Source organism: Eptatretus burgeri, chromosome 3 (assembly GCF_056783735.1).
Source record: "Eptatretus burgeri isolate ZD-2024b chromosome 3, Ebu_testis_v1, whole genome shotgun sequence".
Lineage (NCBI taxonomy): Eukaryota > Metazoa > Chordata > Myxini > Myxiniformes > Myxinidae > Eptatretus > Eptatretus burgeri.
In genome coordinates, this window is record NC_140963.1 from 22,878,458 (window position 1) to 22,897,089 (window position 18,632).

At 42.9% G+C, this 18,632-nt stretch overlaps 1 protein-coding gene across 17 annotated transcripts in view; it reads left to right on the top strand.

Annotated features, from left to right (window-relative positions):
* PNKD (PNKD metallo-beta-lactamase domain containing) overlaps positions 1–18,632 on the top strand; it is a 52,023-nt gene that overhangs the window by 25,847 nt on the left and 7,544 nt on the right. For 16 of the 17 annotated variants that reach the window (XR_015055932.1, XR_015055933.1, XR_015055934.1 and 13 more), the window contains 4 exons: positions 8,092–8,181; positions 16,231–16,394; positions 17,444–17,530; positions 18,123–18,238. Coding sequence is in view for 12 of the 17 variants with exons in the window: in XM_085872673.1 (XP_085728799.1) it covers positions 8,092–8,181; positions 16,231–16,394; positions 17,444–17,530; positions 18,123–18,238 (457 nt within the window). In the remaining 5 variants the exon portion in view is untranslated. Of the gene's footprint in view, positions 1–8,091; positions 8,182–16,230; positions 16,395–17,443; positions 17,531–18,122; positions 18,239–18,413; positions 18,621–18,632 lie in introns of all 17 variants that reach the window. The other variant, XR_015055937.1, reaches the window with a different exon arrangement.

An 18,632-nucleotide genomic window follows, 5' to 3' on the forward strand; every position in this document is an offset into this window, starting at 1 on the left:
GGCTCCATCTTCAGCATCCTTCTCCCGATATACTCCGCTTCCCTCCTGTGCACATGTCCAAACCATCTCAATCTCTCCTCTCTCACTTTGTCTCCAAACCGTCCAACCTGCGCAGTCCCTTCAATATACTCATTCCTTATCCTGTCCATCCTCGTCACTCCCAACGAGAATTGCAGCATCTTTAACTCTGCCACCTCCAGCTCCGCTTCCTGTCTTTTTGTTAGCGCCACCGCCTCCAAACCATACAACATAGCTGGTCTCACGACCGTCTTATATACTTTCCCCTTAACTGTTGCAGCTACCCTTCTGTCACAAATCACTCCTGCAACTCTTCTCCACCCACTCCATCCTGCCTGCACTCTCTTTTTCACTTCTTTCCCACATTCTCCGTTACTTTGGACAGTTGATCCCAAGTATTTAAACCCATCCACCTTCCCCACCTCAACTCCTTGCAACCGCACCATACCACCACCACCCTCCATCTCATTTACGCACATGTAATCCGTCTTACTCCTACTGACTGTCATTCCCCTTTTCTCCAGTGCGTACCTCCACCTCTCAAGGCTCGCCTCAGCCTGCTCCCTACTCTCCCTACAGATCATGATGTCATCCGCGAACATCATAGTCCATGGAGACTCCAGTCTGATCTCGTCCGTCAACCTGTCCATCACCATTGCAAACAGGAAAAGGCTCAGAGTCGATCCTTGGTGCAATCCCACTTTTACCTTAAACCGGTCCATCATTCCTACCGCACACCTCACCGCTGTCACACTGCGCGCGTGTATGTGTGTGTGTGTGTGTGTGTGTGTGTGTGTGTGTGTGTGTGTGTGTGTGTGTGTGTGTGTATATGTGTTTTTCGTCTTTCGGCTGCTCCCGTTAGGGGTCGCCACAGCGGATCATCTGTTATGATCTGCATACTGATTTGGCATAGGTTTTACGCCGGATGCCCTTCCTGACGCAACCCGAGTCGCCTCTTATGACACAGGGATAAGGATTGGGTTTCACCATGATTCCGGCCTGCACTACACCCTCTCATAGCGTGGCCCAGCGCAGAGCTCCCGTCATCAAGCGATCCTCCAACCCAAAGCCTCCGAGTCGCCGGATTACAGGCACACGCCACATATATGTATATATATATATATATATATATATATATATATATATATATATATATATATATGTATATGTATGTATGTATATGAGGTCCTCGACTAAAGGCGGTGTCACACCTTGATGATTTAGCCAGCGTATGCCAACTTATGAAAAATTTGTCTAAAACGCTGGCACACGTCGAATACGTAATGGGTAAGTTTTGATAACATTACGAGCATGCTGAAAAACACTGCCATACGTTGTAGTACGCTGGCTTTCATCATTGTACTTTGCGGTTGTCCTCAAATTTTAGCATGCTTCAAATTTTACGACGTATGCCAGCGTATGACTCGCATGTTCCGCTACGCTGGCCATAATTTGTAGGCACGTTATGCGATCGTCGACACACGTTACTTGTAAGTTACTCATAAGTCGAAACACGTCAAGGTAATGATTAGCGTACCCGAAACTTATTTATAACCTATGAGTAACGTGTTGTAGGCACGTTGCACGATCGTTGACACACGTCGAGGCACGTTATGCGATCGTTGACACATGTCGAGGCACGTTACTTGTAAGTTACTCATAAGTCGAAACGCATCGAGGTAATGCTTAAGGCCCGGTCACACCTTGACGTTTTAGCCAGCGATGGCAACGTATTAAAATGTATGTAAAACGCTGGCTGACGTTGAACTTTTGATGTTTTTTTTTTAAGATTCGGACGTATTCATAACGAGTTGGTCGTATGCATAACATATTAGTAATGGACACAGAACGTTTCGTTGTGTTATAGATAACTTATACCAACGAATGCTGAACTTGTTGTTGGCCTACACAACCGATGCCCATCGATAGTCTAACTTCGGCATAGCGCGTTGCACGCATCGCCGACGATGTCGTGACGTAGCCTATTAAAAGGCTGACGCACAACGATTCGAATCATAACTGCCGTAGAAATGGAAGTGACAACATCGCGGTCACACCTTGGCGATCTTGCCAGCGTATGCCGACCTAAGAAAAATGTGTCTAAAACGTTGGGGGCACGTCAAATACGGTATGAGTAAGTTTGGTATACGTGAGTAGAACACTAAAGTATGCTATCATACGTCGTAGTAAGTAGAGTACGTCAAGAAATTTTAAACATGTTCAAAATTTTACGACGTACTCGGCGTATGACACACGTTCCGCATGCGATGGGGATAAGTTTTACACGCGATATGCGGACGCTTACACACGTCCACAAAGGCTACTTATAAGCTACTCATAAGTCGAAACACGTCGCGGTAATGTCTTTTTTACGCGAAACTTATTTCTAACTTATGTTTGACGTGCTTTGAACCAATTCTTTACGTAGTCCCAACACACATCGACGTATGTAGACGTATTCCAATGACGTCTTCCGGTCGACAAAAAAAAAAATAAAAAATTAATGTGTTTCTAGCTTACAACTGCCATATAAAGACGTGTTCCCAGCGGTTTTGGGAATTGGTATATAAAAATGCTGCTCATAAAAGGGGAACCCAACAGTGTTTTCGAGTTCCTTTTTGAGTCGATGTCCATGTCAGCAGTAACAGTATCAGTATCAGTATTAGTATTAGTATTAGTAGTAGTAGTAGTAGTTTGTTCATGTTGGCAGTAGTAGGTGAGTGTGAGGGGGAGGGTGTGGGGTTATGATGGATCGTCCTTGCGTCCGCGTGGCCACGGGTAGGTTCATAGGCTGCCACTCAACGATTTAAATGGCTGCATCTCCACTATTGAAAGTAGACGCTTGCGCTCAACAATTGGATTTTTTTTTACACTCAACGACTTTTAAACGGTACCACTCAACTATTTTCATTGTTTACAATGAACGATTTAAATTGCTGTCACTCGCCTTTGTTTTTTGACGCTGGCGCTCGGAAATTTTAATCGTTTCTATTGAACGTGCTAAATCGCTCAAACCCCACTATTGAAAGTAGACACTTGCGCTCAACAATTGGATTTTTTTACACTCAATGACTTTTAAACGGTACCACTCTGCTATTTTCATTGTTTACAATGAACGATTTAAATTGCTGTCACTCGTCTTTGTTTTTTGACGCTGGGGTTTGGAAATTTGAAGCGTTTCTTCTGAACGTGTTAAAACGCTCACACTCGACTATTTTAAATAGACGCTGCCGATGGACAATTGGAATCATGGCCAAGCTCGACATCGAAGTGTGAACATCCTCGTCATGCCGAAGAAAAGTTTGAAGAATGCTGCAAATAAGTGTCCTGGCCGTGGCCGTGGACGCTGATGCAAGGACGATCCATTATACCGACGTCTTTCAGCCTATGAGTAACTTAAAAGTAATGTCTGTCGACGTGTGGCAACGATCGCGTAACGTTCCAACAACACGTTAATCATAGGTTAGAAATAAGTTTCGGGTACACTAAACATTACCTCGGCGTGTCTCAACTTATGATTAACTTACAAGTAGCATGTGTTGACGTCTGTCAACGATCGCAGACCGTGCATACAACTTGTGGCCAGCGTAGCGGAACGTGTGAGTTATACGCCGGCATACGTCGTAAAATTTCAAGCATGAAAAAATTTGAGGACAACCGAAAAGTACAACGTTTAAAGCCAACGTACAACGGCGTATGGCAGTGTTTTTCAGTGTGCTCTCAATGTTATCAAAACTTACCCATAACGTATTCAACGTGTGCCAGCGTTTTAGAAAAAAAATTCAAAAATCGGCATACGTTGGCTAAAACGTCAAGGTGTGACCGGGCCTTTAGCGTACCCAAAACTTATTTCTAACCTATGAGTAATGTGCTTTGAACCTATGTGTAACGTACCTCCAACGCATATTGACGTATGGAGACGTATTTGATTGACGTCATCCGGACGACCACAGCACTTACTGAACGTGTTTCTAATTTACAGCTACCGTATAATGGCGTATTGGCAGCGTTTTAAAAATAAAAAAACAACAATAACTTCCGATATTTCGTCACGTGCCGTTACGTCACGTCTGTTTGCCTCTTCAGGTTGCTCATGTCTTATTCTTAGTTCCTCCTCTGTGAATATTTTCTGTTTGAGGATATTGTCACGTCGACGTCGAAACTTGAAAGCAAATGTCCGAATATATTTTAAAATTCGTGATAGACGAAAAAAAAAATAAACCAATGTCACGCGCAGGGTGACCCGTATCTTGCCAAAAGGTGACCACGTATGACTTCTTTAAGGTCACACTGAGGTGAACAGAGCTGCTATCCACCAGGAGCGACTCCTTGAGGAATATCTGCCTACGAGAGATTCCGATGAGAATCGTTCTACAGAGTAACCATGAAAAATATGCTTTTGCCTCATAACGTCACCAAATGATGTCATAATGTCTCAAGCTTGACATATCTCGAAAGCACTCATCGAGGTATTCAATTTGAGGTACTACACGATATGGCTCCTAAAACTTGAAAATTTGACCTTGGGGTCAAATATGTTTGACCTGAGGTGCTAACCATGAACGTCAAGGCCAATCGCCACCAAAAATTAATCAGCTGAGCGCCAGACCATGAACTATATTCCCATGAAGTTTGAAGACGATCCGATCAAAATTACTCAAAAAATAAGGGTTTCGTCGACTCCCCTGATTTGCGCCAAAGTGACCTTGACCTTTGACCTTGACCTTCAAAATTTTATGCGCTGAAAGGGACCTCTATAGGCCTCTGATATGCGAAGTTACAAAAATTTCCAATAATAACTGTGCTCTGCAGAGTGATTTATACGTGATTACAGACCAAAAAAAAAAAAAACAACAAAAAAAACATATGAAGGTCAAGGCCAATCGCCACCAAAAATTAATCAGCTGAGTGCCAGACCATGAACTATATTCCCATGAAGTTTGAAGACGATCCGATCAAAATTACTCAAAAAATAAGGGTTTCGTCGACTCCCCTGATTTGTGCGACCCGTTCCGTACTATCGGGATAACCGAGCGGTGTTATCGTCAACCTCGACGGTTCGATTAATTATCGGGCGTTTTAGCCCACGACCAACCCTTTACGTGAAGTAAGATGGAGATTCAATAAAAGAAAAGACGAAGCGAAACGGGAGAAACAGTTCAACATAAAGCACATTTATTCCGTGGCAAACGGAAAGCACACATATACAATTATACACGAAAAGCAAATGTAAAAGTAGAAGAAGCACAACAATTCTGCACAAAAAGCAAATGTAACAATGCAGATCTACTACCGACTACCGAGCACACGGCAATACTTATACAGTTTTACTTCACAGACGGCGCCGACAACACATATACTCAAAGCAAAAGAAAAAGGGACCACCCTCAACGATGAGGGGGGGCAGATGGGCCTGGGGCTGAGACCGCGTCGAGCCTACCCGTCTGGTGATGAGCCGCAAAATGGCGGTGGCGCCCCGACTCCGCGGGCCTCGCTGGCACTGCCTGGAATGGGGTGGGAACGGGGCCCCCTTCTCACACTATCTCAGCGCGGGGGGAAACAGGAGGGGGTTGTTGATGCTCGGGGGAATGAGGATATCTCGCTGGCTTGGGTCCCGCGACGAGCGTCTCCACCGCGACCTCGGTCGCGTTACCGGCCTCCCCTCTCCGCAGCTCCCCGGCTCTGACACGAGCGCCCTCTCGACTGCCTTCGCCGCCGCCACAACTCTCCATTCTTCTCAACTCCGTCCAACTGCGTCCAACTGCTTTCCTCTTCTCAGAAACTCTCAACTCTTTCCAACTCAACTACTGCTCTTCCCAACTCGACTGCCTTTTCGGCGAGCGAACGCGGCCCTTTATAGCCCCCGGGGCTTCGCTCCTTCACCTTCGACCCTTCACCTCTGGCTGGCTCCCCATTGGACAGAGGAAAAGTGGGTGTGAATGATTCTTGATCCGATTTCTCGGAAAGGCTGGTGTTTTTGCACCCGCTGCTCGCTGCGCGCCCTGTACGAGTCCAGGATCGGTGCCCACAAGCGGCGCGGGAATGGCGGTGATGCGATGGTTGCGAGAGCGAGATGTGACGGCAAGGGTCGTGGCTGTTGTTGTGAAGCGGCGTTGCGGTTGGTGGTTGTTGTGTGATGGCTGTTGAGACGTGGTTGGTGGTGGTTGTGGTGGTAGTAATGGCGGCTGGTCCAAAATAAAGATAGTAAAAGAAAAACGGCTATCCTGAAGGGTCGCAGCCCGAATGAATGACATTTATTCCCTCTAAACAACGGGTTTGGGCCTAACTACACATATACTTACAGAGATATCTCACCTACGGGACCTGAATGGTGGTTTGCGAATTTCGTCAACCACAACAATATATATCACAATTGACAGGTGCTTGTTTCTTCATTTTTAAATTATAACATCGATGCAATGATTACGTATTTATAAAATCTTAACGCTATTTATTCACCTTTCTATAATTAATGCGAGAGGAGATTGTAAGCTGCTGCTAACAACACCGATGACCGTCATGAACAGCACAAAGGTAAAACTAACGTGTCTTCCGTCTCTCTTAGATGTGTGTTACAATTGCCGACAGTATTCAGTACAGTAACATGCTGTACAGGTTTGTATCCAAGGAGCAATAGGCTACACCATATAGCCAAGGTGTCTAGGTTTGTGTTAGTACGATGTTCGAAAACGAAAAAAAAAAATAATGTTCGCACAACGACGACGTCGCTTAACGACGCGTTTCTCAGAACGTAACGCCGTCGTTAAGTGGTGCATGACTGTATATTGGATATCGAAATATGTGGAGTGAGACGAGCACTCACTGATCTCCAATGGACATAAAGTCCTACATCAAAGCGTGACCTCCAAGCCGGAGGCCTCAGCCCGGCGACTCTGTCAAACAGACAAAGATTACATGGTCAACAGTTGAACGTCAAACGGAGCCACCTATCAGGATTTCGGGCTTATTTGCCTCTTTTATGGAGGCAACTTTTGGACAAAAAAAGGTTAAAAAATCAAAACATTTAAACAGCTTGGGCCATACACCTTGTCCCCATGGCCAAAGCACACAGTCCAACAAGACTGTCACATTGGCATACAAATGCCCCTCAGCCCAAAGGCTGAAGCACATGGTCAAACAAACGCACACATCCTAACCCTGAAGGGCCAGAATGCATGGTCATTCAATTGGACCCGTCCTCCATTGGAGTGAGACCCCATGATTTCAATGGCATGCCATCCCAAATTTTCATCAGGATGGCATACCGATAAATGTCTAAGCAATGATGACCACATTCATCATTTAAACATCAATCGCACCTCCTGACTTATGGTGAGCATCGCCACGGATTATGTCTCACTTGGTAAAACTGCATAATCCGCAAGGAACCGTCCCTTTGCCACCCAGACGATTGTTCCCACCACTGCAAACCATTGCCCTCGTCACGCTACTGCAAACCATATGTTTCTCAGTGTCTCAGAGGCACATGGAGTGATCGGCGGGTAAATCAAAATACGTGGAGTGTGACAAGCACTCCCCTGATCTCCAATGGACATAAAGTCCTTCACCAAAACGTCACCTCCAGTTCGGAGGCCTCACCCCTGTGACATATATATATATATATATATATATATATATATATATATATATATATATATATATATATATATATATATATATATATATATATATATATACTGATGCTATGCAGTCAATGTGGAGGTAGGAAGAGGGTCCTTCTGTTTTTTTCTCTGTCTCTTGATCAGTTGATATTTATTGTTTAGATTGTCATTAATTTGCATTGCTCAGATAAATTAAAATGGCATGATAGTTTTTTCGATGAAAACCCATTTTAGTGTTTGCCATTTTGTTGGCAATTTTTCTGCTAATTTGTTTGTCATCATTGACTCCATGCTGCAGTTATCATATGTGCTTCATGCAGTGTAAACCATTGCTTATACATGGTATTGGAAGTCGTTCATTTAAATTTATTATCTTACTTTTCATAGTACAACCTCATGGTCAGGTTGGAATTATCTTGATGTGTATTTTTTTTTTCTTCACTGTTTCCAGGGACCACAGTGGAGGAAATATAACTCTGAAGAGTTTGTACAAATGTAGGGTGTACGGCACTTCAATGGATAACATACCTGGACTTACAAGGTATGGTGCTTATTTCTTCTCTTATTCGACACAACCATTTTTTTTATTGCATGCAGGGCAAGTCCAAGAACTCGCGCACATTATGTCGGACATTAAGAAAGTTTAACCCTCTGAAAAGCAATTAAGATGTTAATTTATTTCAGTGATTTTTATTTTATTCTATTCTAATGTTGGGCATCTGCAAGGAGAATATCCACAAGAATTTATATGTCATTAGTCCTTGGGATAATTATGTAATTAAAGAAAACAAGGTGCGTTATGTATGGGACCACAAGAAACACGATTTTTCAAATAAATATGTTCGAGTTCAAAGTTCTCTGAAAATATTTTATCATTCACCAGAATTTTCAGTGTGGAGAAAGTTGAAACACTTGCGCAACTCATCACAAATTCTCTTGCAGAAAAAAATACACAGTCGTCAAGAGAGATTAATTAGTGTTGACGAAGGACGCATTACGTATGGGACAAAATTCTCCATCGGCTTGACATTTGATATATACATTGTTAGTGTAAATTGCCTTTCATAACACAATCAACAGGCTTGAGTATATTTTGACACGAACATCCAACATTTAACTATTAGAAACTCAGCAATTCATGTCGTCGGATATGAAACAAAGTGATCATCTGATTATTTAGTTTTAAAAATGCAAAATAATTTTAAATTAGAATCGTATTAACCATGTACTTCTGAAGAAAATCTTCTCTACTTCTTCCCCATACTTTTGAAGAAGATGAAATGCACAACTTTATTGCAGACATGCACAAAAATGTACTACATAAATGATTAAACCTGGACAGGCCACATAGGACAGATCTGGTTTAGTTTGTGTACAAGGAATGAAAATAAAGAAAATAATTTGCATTGATTAATTTCTTTGTAATTAATTTTTTTATGCTCATGTATATTTTTGTTTTGATTTGTCTCAGGACCTCAGGGCTTTTGTACATTCAATATTAGTAATAATATGTAGATGTAAACATTTATCAACTCGACTGAAAATATCAAATCTGGCAACATAGTTACAATACGGACTACTTACACTTACACAAGGGAAGAGAAGACGGTACTAAAGGCCCGGTCACACCTTGACGTTTTAGCCAGCGATGGCAACGTGTTAAAATTTATGTAAAACGCTGGCTTACGTTGAACTTTTGATGTTTTTTTTTAAAGATTCGGACGTATTCATAGCGACTTGGTCTTATGTATAACGCATTGGTAACTACACAGAACGTTTCGTTGTGTTATAGATAACTTATACCAACGAATGCTGAACCTGTTGTCGGCCTACACAACCGATGCCCAACGATAGTCTAACTCAGGCATAGCGCGTTGCACGCATCGCCGACGATGTTGTGGCGTAGCCTATTAAAAGGCTGACGCACAACGATTCGAATCATAACTGCCGTAGAAATGGAAGTGTCAACATCGCGGTCACACCTTGGCGATCTTGCCAGCGTATGCCGACGTAACAAAAAGTGTGTCTAAAACGTTGGGGCACGTCGAATACGGTATGGGTAAGTTTGGTATGCACGAGTAGAACGCTAAATACGCTATCATAAGTCATAGTAAGTAGAGTACGTCAAGAAATTTTGAACATGTTCAAAATTTTACGACGTACTCGGCGTATGACACACGTTCGCATGCGATGGGGATAAGTTTTACACACGATATGTGGACGCTTACACACGTCCACAAAGGCTACTTATAAGCTACTCATAAGTCGAAACACGTCGCGGTAATGTCTTTTTTACGCGAAACTTATTTCTAACTTATGTTTGACGTGCTTTGAACCAATTCTTTACGTAGCCCCAACACACATTGACGTATGTAGACGTATTCCAATGACGTCTTCCGGTCGACAAAAAAAATAAATGAACGTGTTTCTAGCTTACAACTGCCATATAAAGACGTGTTCCCAGCGGTTTTGGGAATTGGTATATAAAAATGGTGTTCATAAAAGGGGAACCCAACAGTGTTTTCGAGTCCTTTTTGAGTCGATGTCCATGTCAGCAGTAACAGTATCAGTATCAGTATTACTATTAGTATTAGTTTGTTCATGTTGGCAGTAGTAGGTGGGTGTGAGGGGGAGGGTGTGGGTTATGATGGATCCTCCTTGCGTCCGCGTGTCCACGGGTAGGTTCATAGGCTGCCACTCAACGATTTAAATGGCTGCATCTCCACTATTGAAAGTAGACGCTTGCGCTCAACAATTGGATTTTTTTTACACTCAACGACTTTTAAACGGTACCACTCAGCTAGTTTCATTGTTTACAATGAACGATTTAAATTGCTGTCACTCGCCTTTGTTTTTTTTTTTTTGTTTTTTTTTGACGCTGGGGTTTGGAAATTTGAAACGTTTCTTCTGAACGTGTTAAAACGCTCAAACTCGACTATTTTAAATAGACGCTGCCGATGGACAATTGGAATCATAGCCAAGCTAGACATCGAAGTGTGAACATCCTCGTCATGCCCAAGAAAAGTTTGAAGAATGCTGCAAATAAGTGTCCTGGCTGTGGCCGTGGACGCTGACGCAAGGACGATCCATTATACCGACGTCTTTCAGCCTATGAGTAACTTAAAAGTAACGTCTGTCGACGTGTGGCAACGATCGCGTAACGTGCCAACAACACGTTAATCATAGGTAGGAAATAAGTTTCGGGTACTCTAAACACTACCTCGGCGTTTCTCAACTTATGATTAACTTACAAGTAGCATGTGTTGACGTCTGTCAACGATCGCAGACCGTGCCTACAACTTGTGGCCAGCGTAGCGGAACGTGTTTGTCATACGCCGGCATACGTCGTGAAATTTCAAGCATGAAAAAATTTGAGGACAACCGAAAAGTACAACGTTTAAAGCCAACGTACAACGGCGTATGGCAACGTACTACGACGTATGCCAGCGTGCTCTCAATGTTATCAAAACTTACCCATAACGTATTCAACGTGTGCCAGCGTTTTAGAAAAAAAATTCAAAAATCGGCATACGTTGGCTAAAACGTCAAGGTGTGACCGGGCCTTAACTTTGTGTAAAAGGGAAATACATATTCCAGTGTGTTTCATAGAAAAACTAGAAACTTAGAGGTGCCTGAAATAATGATAAACTAAAACTTGTATCTCCTTCATGTTACACCCCTCTTTACAAATGGAATGGTCCTGTATTGTTTAGTCTGCCTTAAACTGGGCCGTGTGGAGGACAGGTCTCACGAGAATACATAACTGCCCAAAATGTGTACCAGCCAAAGTAGTGGTCAGATTAATTAATTTATTTGTTTGTTTTTGTATACATTGTCGAGGCTCGCATGAGAGCTAACACACAATGCACAACAAGGGGGGCAGGAGACAAGAGGGGTGGGAGAGGGAAGGACAAAACAGTGGGGAACAGAGACATTAGGAGATCTGTGGAAGGGAAAGGGATGGGGTGGGGAACATGGGATATATATACAAGATGGACACTACAGGGACTTTCAGGAAGGAAGGCAGGGAATTTGAAGTTGGTGGGTTTGGGGTGGATTAACGGGGGTGGAAGAGATCCTGGTTTTGGATGGGGGAAGACAAGAGGTGTTTGTTAAAATCTGTTTTGAAGGCCTGGAGGGAAGAATGGGATGAAGAGATTGTGGGAGTTTATTCCAAAGGTGGGAAAAAAGAGGAATGAAAGAGTGAATGTGAACAGTAAAAGGGTGTTGCTGGTGGACCTTGAGCACCCTGCGTAAATATGGGGGGTGGGGGGGGGACATATTGCAGACAGAGTAGGAGGGGCGAGACCAGAGTGGAGACTGCAGAAGACAGACCACCGACCTGCCTGCGGTGAAAGAGTGAGAGGCCCAAAGACAGCCTCACCGCGGGAGATACCATTGATCCTAAATGCCTTGGTTTCCACAGCGTGAAGCTGAGAAAGGTGAGACGCGGGAGCTCCAGCCCAGCGGGGAGAGCTGTACTCCATCAGGCTGCGGACAAAATCTTTTTATGAGATTTAGAAGCAAACACGTAGTTTAGGCATTCAGCCTTTTCACGTCAAGTGTCAGCTGTGTTGTCATTTGGGGTAAGGGAGGAGATGGAGGGGGAACATACACCAGAAACACACTCAACTAGATGCCACCAGGATTTGGAGGAGGGAGACAGTTTTGAGAGTTCAGACTTGAGATTAGAAAGATGTTGTTTTCTGGCTCTCCTCAGGGTAGACACACACTTGTTCCGAGCTCTGTGGAAGGAACAGAGATTGCCTTCAGTTGGATTGGCCTTCCATGAGGCGAAGGCAAGTTGTTTCAGGATAACTGCCTCGCCACAAGCATCAGTGTACCATGGGCAGGACAACTGAAGACGAGATGGGATAAATCTTTGCATGAGAGAGAGAGCAAATTACCTACCATTCATGAAAGAATGACCTGATTTGAGTTTCTTTCACATTCTCTTAATAAACTTGCACAAATAAAACATCAACAATATGTGTGCTTTACAGTTGTAACCTCGTTAAACTGACCGACTGATTCAAAGCTAGTATTTTCAGTTCATTCATCGACGTGGGAGTGTTGAGAGGTAATGCCTCCTGTCCTTTTTCACCAAAATAGTGAAAGATATTCAAATGAAACAAAGCACAATCCTAACATTATTTCTTCCCATCATTGGGTTTGAAGTTTCATGATTCTGACACTCGACGTCTCAGTGATACGTTAAGCCTAAAAAAATAAAATGTTGAGTTTCCGGTAACCCGACCGACCCCAATAATTCCTGCCGACCCCAATTTTTTTTTTTTTTTTGCGAGGGTCGACTTCCGCCATTTTATGTCCGCTGTGCACGGCATTACTCTGTGCCATTGTTGATCGCTGTGGTCTCAACAGAGAAAATCAGTGGCTGTTTTATTTCAGTTTAGGGGTCAGAAAGTTTTATCGACATTTTACAAACATCGCACAACCCACCTGGGACACCGATGGTGTCTTGTTCAAAGTCGGAAAATGGATGCTGGATAGGCATTCCCAACTTTGACAGAAGTCATGGCTGCTGTGCAGACATTTGGTGTTCGTTTTTTTCACTTAAAGTGCCAATGTGGTCACCAAAACACAAGATGTCACACCCTAATGAACGGCTGCCACCAAAAACGAAAAGGTATGTTGCGAAGAAGAAGATGATTTCCCAAAAAAGAAGAAGATGATTTTAATCTATTCCCCAAAATTGAGGAACATTTTCGTGGAGAACATTATGTCAGCGCCGCTGTGAAGTTAAGTCAGCAGTATGCATAGTTCTATTGTAACGGCATCATGAAACTACTCGACTGTTCACAGAAATGAGTGGACCACAGTGGTGATTATGTTTCAAAATAAATCGGTAGCATGGTAGAATAAAGATTGATGTTCGTACTTGTCTTTGTTTCATTCGGATATTTTTACCTGATTTTGAGAAAAAGAAAAAGAGGAATTATTTTTCAATACTCCCTCATACATTAATGTGCAATGTACAAATTTAATAATCTCCACCATAACCTAAACCACCTTTGAAGAGAGTGTTTTGACCCTGTATAAAATAGAAACTGAAATTTGTTGCATTCAAATTGTAAATTCTACCCTTGGTGTGTGTGTGTGTGTGTGTGTGTGTGTGTGTGTGTGTGTGTGTGTGTGTGTGTGTGTGTGTTTTTTTGTTTTTTTGTTTTTTTAACACATTAACCTTACCTAACCCAACCCTCGCTCTGAATTGCATGTTACTGCTTCTCTCTCTCTCTCTCTCACTCGCTCTCTCTTTTTTATCCTGCTTGTTGGTTCCCCTAAGTGTTGTTCTTGATACCCTAGTGCCCGATTGCAAGTTTGTTGCCTTTTTACCCTCTGTCACCTTACTCTTCCATGAGCCTACATCTTGAATTAAGGAAACATCATGTGATTGTTCCAAAGAAAAAAAAGATTCTGCGCAAGAAAATTTTTTTTAAAATGATGTAGGACTTTTTGCATTTCTTCCATCGTGTCCTTAGCTGTATTTGTCATCATATACTCTTGTTGTGTTGTCAACGTCATGGCTGAAACAAGGTGTTAAGAGGTTAAGCTTTGAGAGATGCACTACTCTAACTGCAAGGTTAGGAAGCACAGTGGGAGTAGTGTGCTTTCCAGTTTGCATTCCCTGTTGAATTTTGGATGTAAGCCTTTACCTGAAACTGGTGGTGCTTAAGTTGGTTGGGTTGCTGTTGTTTCCGAGACTAATAGCCTGCTGTTTGCAATATCGCTATTGGAGAATGAAAGATGCAGATGATTTCAAGGCTGTATAAAGCTTATCTATGGTGAGGAAATCCGTTTGCTGCTGCACCTTCAAAACTCGGAACACTGTCATTGGTTTTGGCGATTGTCCAATGTGCTCCAAAACGGCAAATCAAATGCATACGTCAGATCGTATGCGCTCAGGAATAAACAGACGTCACATTTTCCCAACAAGCCAAAAAGCGCTGTCAATTTCCAAGATGACTCTCTTTTTTTATGTGGGGGGGGGGGTTATACAATGCAGATGACAAGTATCATGGGGATGGGGGAGCGAGTGGAGGGGATCACCAAAACTTGTATTTCATTCCTAAAGTTGAAAACAGGATTTGATGCATTTCCTTTGAGGGTAAGCCAAAGAAAATAGATGGGGGGTGAGGGTTGATATTTATTCGGCTGAACGTGCCTTCAGTGTCTTTCAGTACCCCGTGCCACCATTACTTTGTGGTGGTCATTTACCTGATGAAATCTTGTGGATTAGAGCTGTTGTATTGTTCCTGATGAGACAAGTGCAGGATTCGTCGAAGTTTGAACTTTTCTCTGAACTAACAAGCCAAATGCTTGAGTATCTTATTGACCCGGTTCACTGTGAGTGCCGGCTCTCCACACCCTTGGCTGCTTCAGACAAACAGCTCTTAATGGTGTTCATATTTAGGAACTAATCATTGCTGTTAGCATCTGGACAAGCAGAATCTAGGTGCCTCACACTTCAGGTGAAGAAGAAAGACACAGTGTGCATGTGCTTCGTACATGGTTAGAAGCGAGTTATTGTCGAAGATCTACTTGGGTTTTTGGCTATGCTGTTTTCATCAAGGTGAGTTGAACAGTTCTTCTAACCATTTCAAAAATTAAATCTGTATTATAAAAGGAGCCTTGTCTGTCTGTTTGTCTTGTTATAACTTGAAAACGGATTTCAATGAAACCAATGAGGGTGGATTTAGGGAACTCCTTGTCAGGTTTCTTAAGAAAAAAAAAAAAAAAGGAAGGTTTGTGTATGGGCACAGGTAGCGAAACTACAAATGCCGACTTGCGACTCCTCTCCCTCTGCCCCCCCTCCCCCCCGCTCTTAATATTACCATGAACGAAATGACGGGTGTTATTTGCTAGTATGAGTTAATTAAACATGTTGATGGCCTTTCTCAATTCTGCCGAAATCACTTTTTTTTTTGACGACAAAATGTGTTAACACCACTTTGATTAAATTTCTGCTTAAAACTTTCTTCTTCTTTTTTTTGTGCAGCTTACCCACACAGTCAAACGTGGAGCAAATGACCGTCAATAAAGAGACAAGTTATGATGTCAGATTCAGGGGACACTCTTAAGTTAGGGGACACAACTCTTCAGGGGCCACAAATCTATGGAGTCCTGTATACCGAGGGACTATTTGATTTTAATTTTGATCTACCTTACTCTTATACAGAGTGTCAGTGCTGCCGAAGTAGTTTCTTGACAAGGGTTATACTGGATGGTTTGCCATTGCGTTCCCAGTATTGTTTTGACAGATTTATATCCTTTCAAATGCTGAACATCAAGCATGGAAGCACGTACCATTTGTAAAGTCTTTGGTATGACTTGGCCAGGGTTTGGATCATCAACCTCCCAGACTCAGAGTAAATGCTCTAACCACTGAGACGTAGGTAGGGATTATTGTACAAACAATTAGACGAGCAGCATTAAAACTTACATGGCAGCTGACTGCTCCAAACAAATATGGTTGGTTGGAGAGTCTTCACTATCATTAGTAATCATTTGATGTTTATTTTGCACATTGCAGGAACCTGCCATTTGCTTTTGTCTGTTGTTTATCACACAGCCCGGTGCATGATGGCGAGGAGCTTACCTTCGGACAATTGCGCTTTCGCGTTGCTCTAACACCTGGACATACCCAAGGACATGCCACCTACATATTGGATGGAAAGTCATTTGGAGTGTCCGATTGCCTCTTTTCTGGAGATTTGCTCTTCCTCGCTGGCTGTGGTCAGTGCTTGCGATGTTGCTACATCACAGGAGTGTGAGAATGCATGTCAATTTTGAGCTTTCACTCTTTAGAGCCGTTCACACTGTGCCTTTTTGTACATTGATGCTGAGGGGATATTATTGTGAGTCAGATTTTTGCTTGCACAAGACATGGCCATTAAAAAAATAGCATGTATTTTAACATACCAGAAAGACCCGTTTCCTCCAGGAAAGGGGGGGGGTGGAGTGGTGGTGGGGAAAATATATTTTGTGCTGTGGCTAGCAATCCGCACTCTCTTCAGCAGGGGTCAGTAAACCACTTGCACTGTGCCATGTGTACAAGTGAGACTCATAAGTCCTATCCTCTCCCCCCTTTGTGGCAGGGGGTTATTTTGTGCCTATGCCCTAACCTTTTGCACGTTTGCAAAATTTGGTGGAGATTGGCCCAGCCATATTCGATTCTATAACTATCAGACGTGTGCGCGCGCGCGCGCACACACAAAACGCACACACACACACACACACACACACACACACACACACACACACACACTTACAATTCTGCCTGCCAGAGAAAATGGCTGGACCGTACGTGCTGCAGCTTGTTACTATCACAGCATTCCTCCTTTTCATTTATTCGATGTGGTTGAATTGAAGTAGGTATCACAAAAAAGCATAAAATATGGATGGAAGAATGAGATTGAAGAGACAGAGGAAGTTGGTTCCACAAGTGAGAGAAAAAAGGAACGAATGAGTAGAGGTGAGGAGTTGGTTTGGATTTAGGGAGTTTCACCAGAAGGGGGTTATTGGCAGACCAAGCGCACTATGCAGAAACCTGGGTGGGGGTGGGGGTAGGGACGGCATGGATATTTCCACACCATGTACAACGTGTGGTGGTTCAATGCACATTATCCCTGAATACGAGGTGCAATGCCACGGTAAGTAATGCATTAAGTGGAAACGAGTGCCTTAGGTAGGAAGTGTGCATGCATTGCATTTTGATACTGTGTAACGTCTGCCTGTATATTTCATATGAGTTCTGTCTGACACCTTTGTGCTTATGTTGTTAGGCCAGATTTTTGAAGGAACCGCAGATGCAATGCTTGCATCGCTGGATTATATGAGTGGACTGGCAGATGATACATTGCTCTTGCCAGGTAAAGTTTTGTGTTCATTACATTATGTTTGTCACATTATTGTCACAATTTCTTGATTTTCAACTTCCTAGGCCACTAAAAGAAGCTGTTGGAGTTTACAGGTTTTTCCATTCTGTTCGGGGAAATTGTGGATAGTACTTCCTTTTTCTTGTTTAATAGGTAGCATTAAGGAGGCCATCACCATTACAGTAGCTCTAAAGACATACTTGTTGACAAAGTGTTCACTGGAAATTGGTTAATTGTTGATGCTGGATGTGGAGGGGAGGGAAATGGAATTTTAATAAGAGTCTGCAGTAATTTGTAGGAGACGTCTCTTGATCCACGATTATGTGACCACACTCTACCGACGCTAACCTTCACAAAGACGAGAATGCCATTCTCCCTCAGTTATTGTCCGTCACACCCGTGTGCCTCCCAAGCTTGTCTGCACATAAATATTTGATGCCTTTTGTTTCACAAGCACAGACATCTTGGTGCTGTTCAAAATCATTTGAGGGCAATGTGTTGTATCTTACTTGAAAAGGTTGGGGCGGGGGCTTGTGGGCAGGGGCAGCGTAATTGTGGTTTATGATGTACGATTGTGGCACCACAGGTCATGAATATGCTTTAGAAAATCTTATGTTTGCTGCTGACCTGGAACCGAAAAACGAAGCCGTTCTCCTCAAGCTAGACTGGGTAAACGAGCAGCGTGGATCCAGATTATGCACGGTAAGTTTCCCCAGTATCTTCCTCTCTGTTTGACATTTGGTAAGATTGCAAGTGCACGTAATGGATGTTCGTTCGGTACAATTGCTTAAAAAGTGTATTTTGAAAGTTATGCCATCATGAAGTAATTAGAATGCCGTTCCACGCCGGTCAGTGACTTTGTTGTTGTAACTTTCAGAACAAATCATTGATGTGAAAAATCCAGCAAGGTTATTTGCATTCAAAGGGGAAATTGTCTGCCTTCCCAAGACTTGCTGTGTATAAAAGGACCAAGTTGCATCTTCCATGAAACAGAATACAATCAGGATGAATTGCAGCTCAAAGTTTAACTATCAGTTTTCATGAAATGGGTAGATCAAGTTAATGAGTCATGGATGAGGTGAAGGTATGACCAATT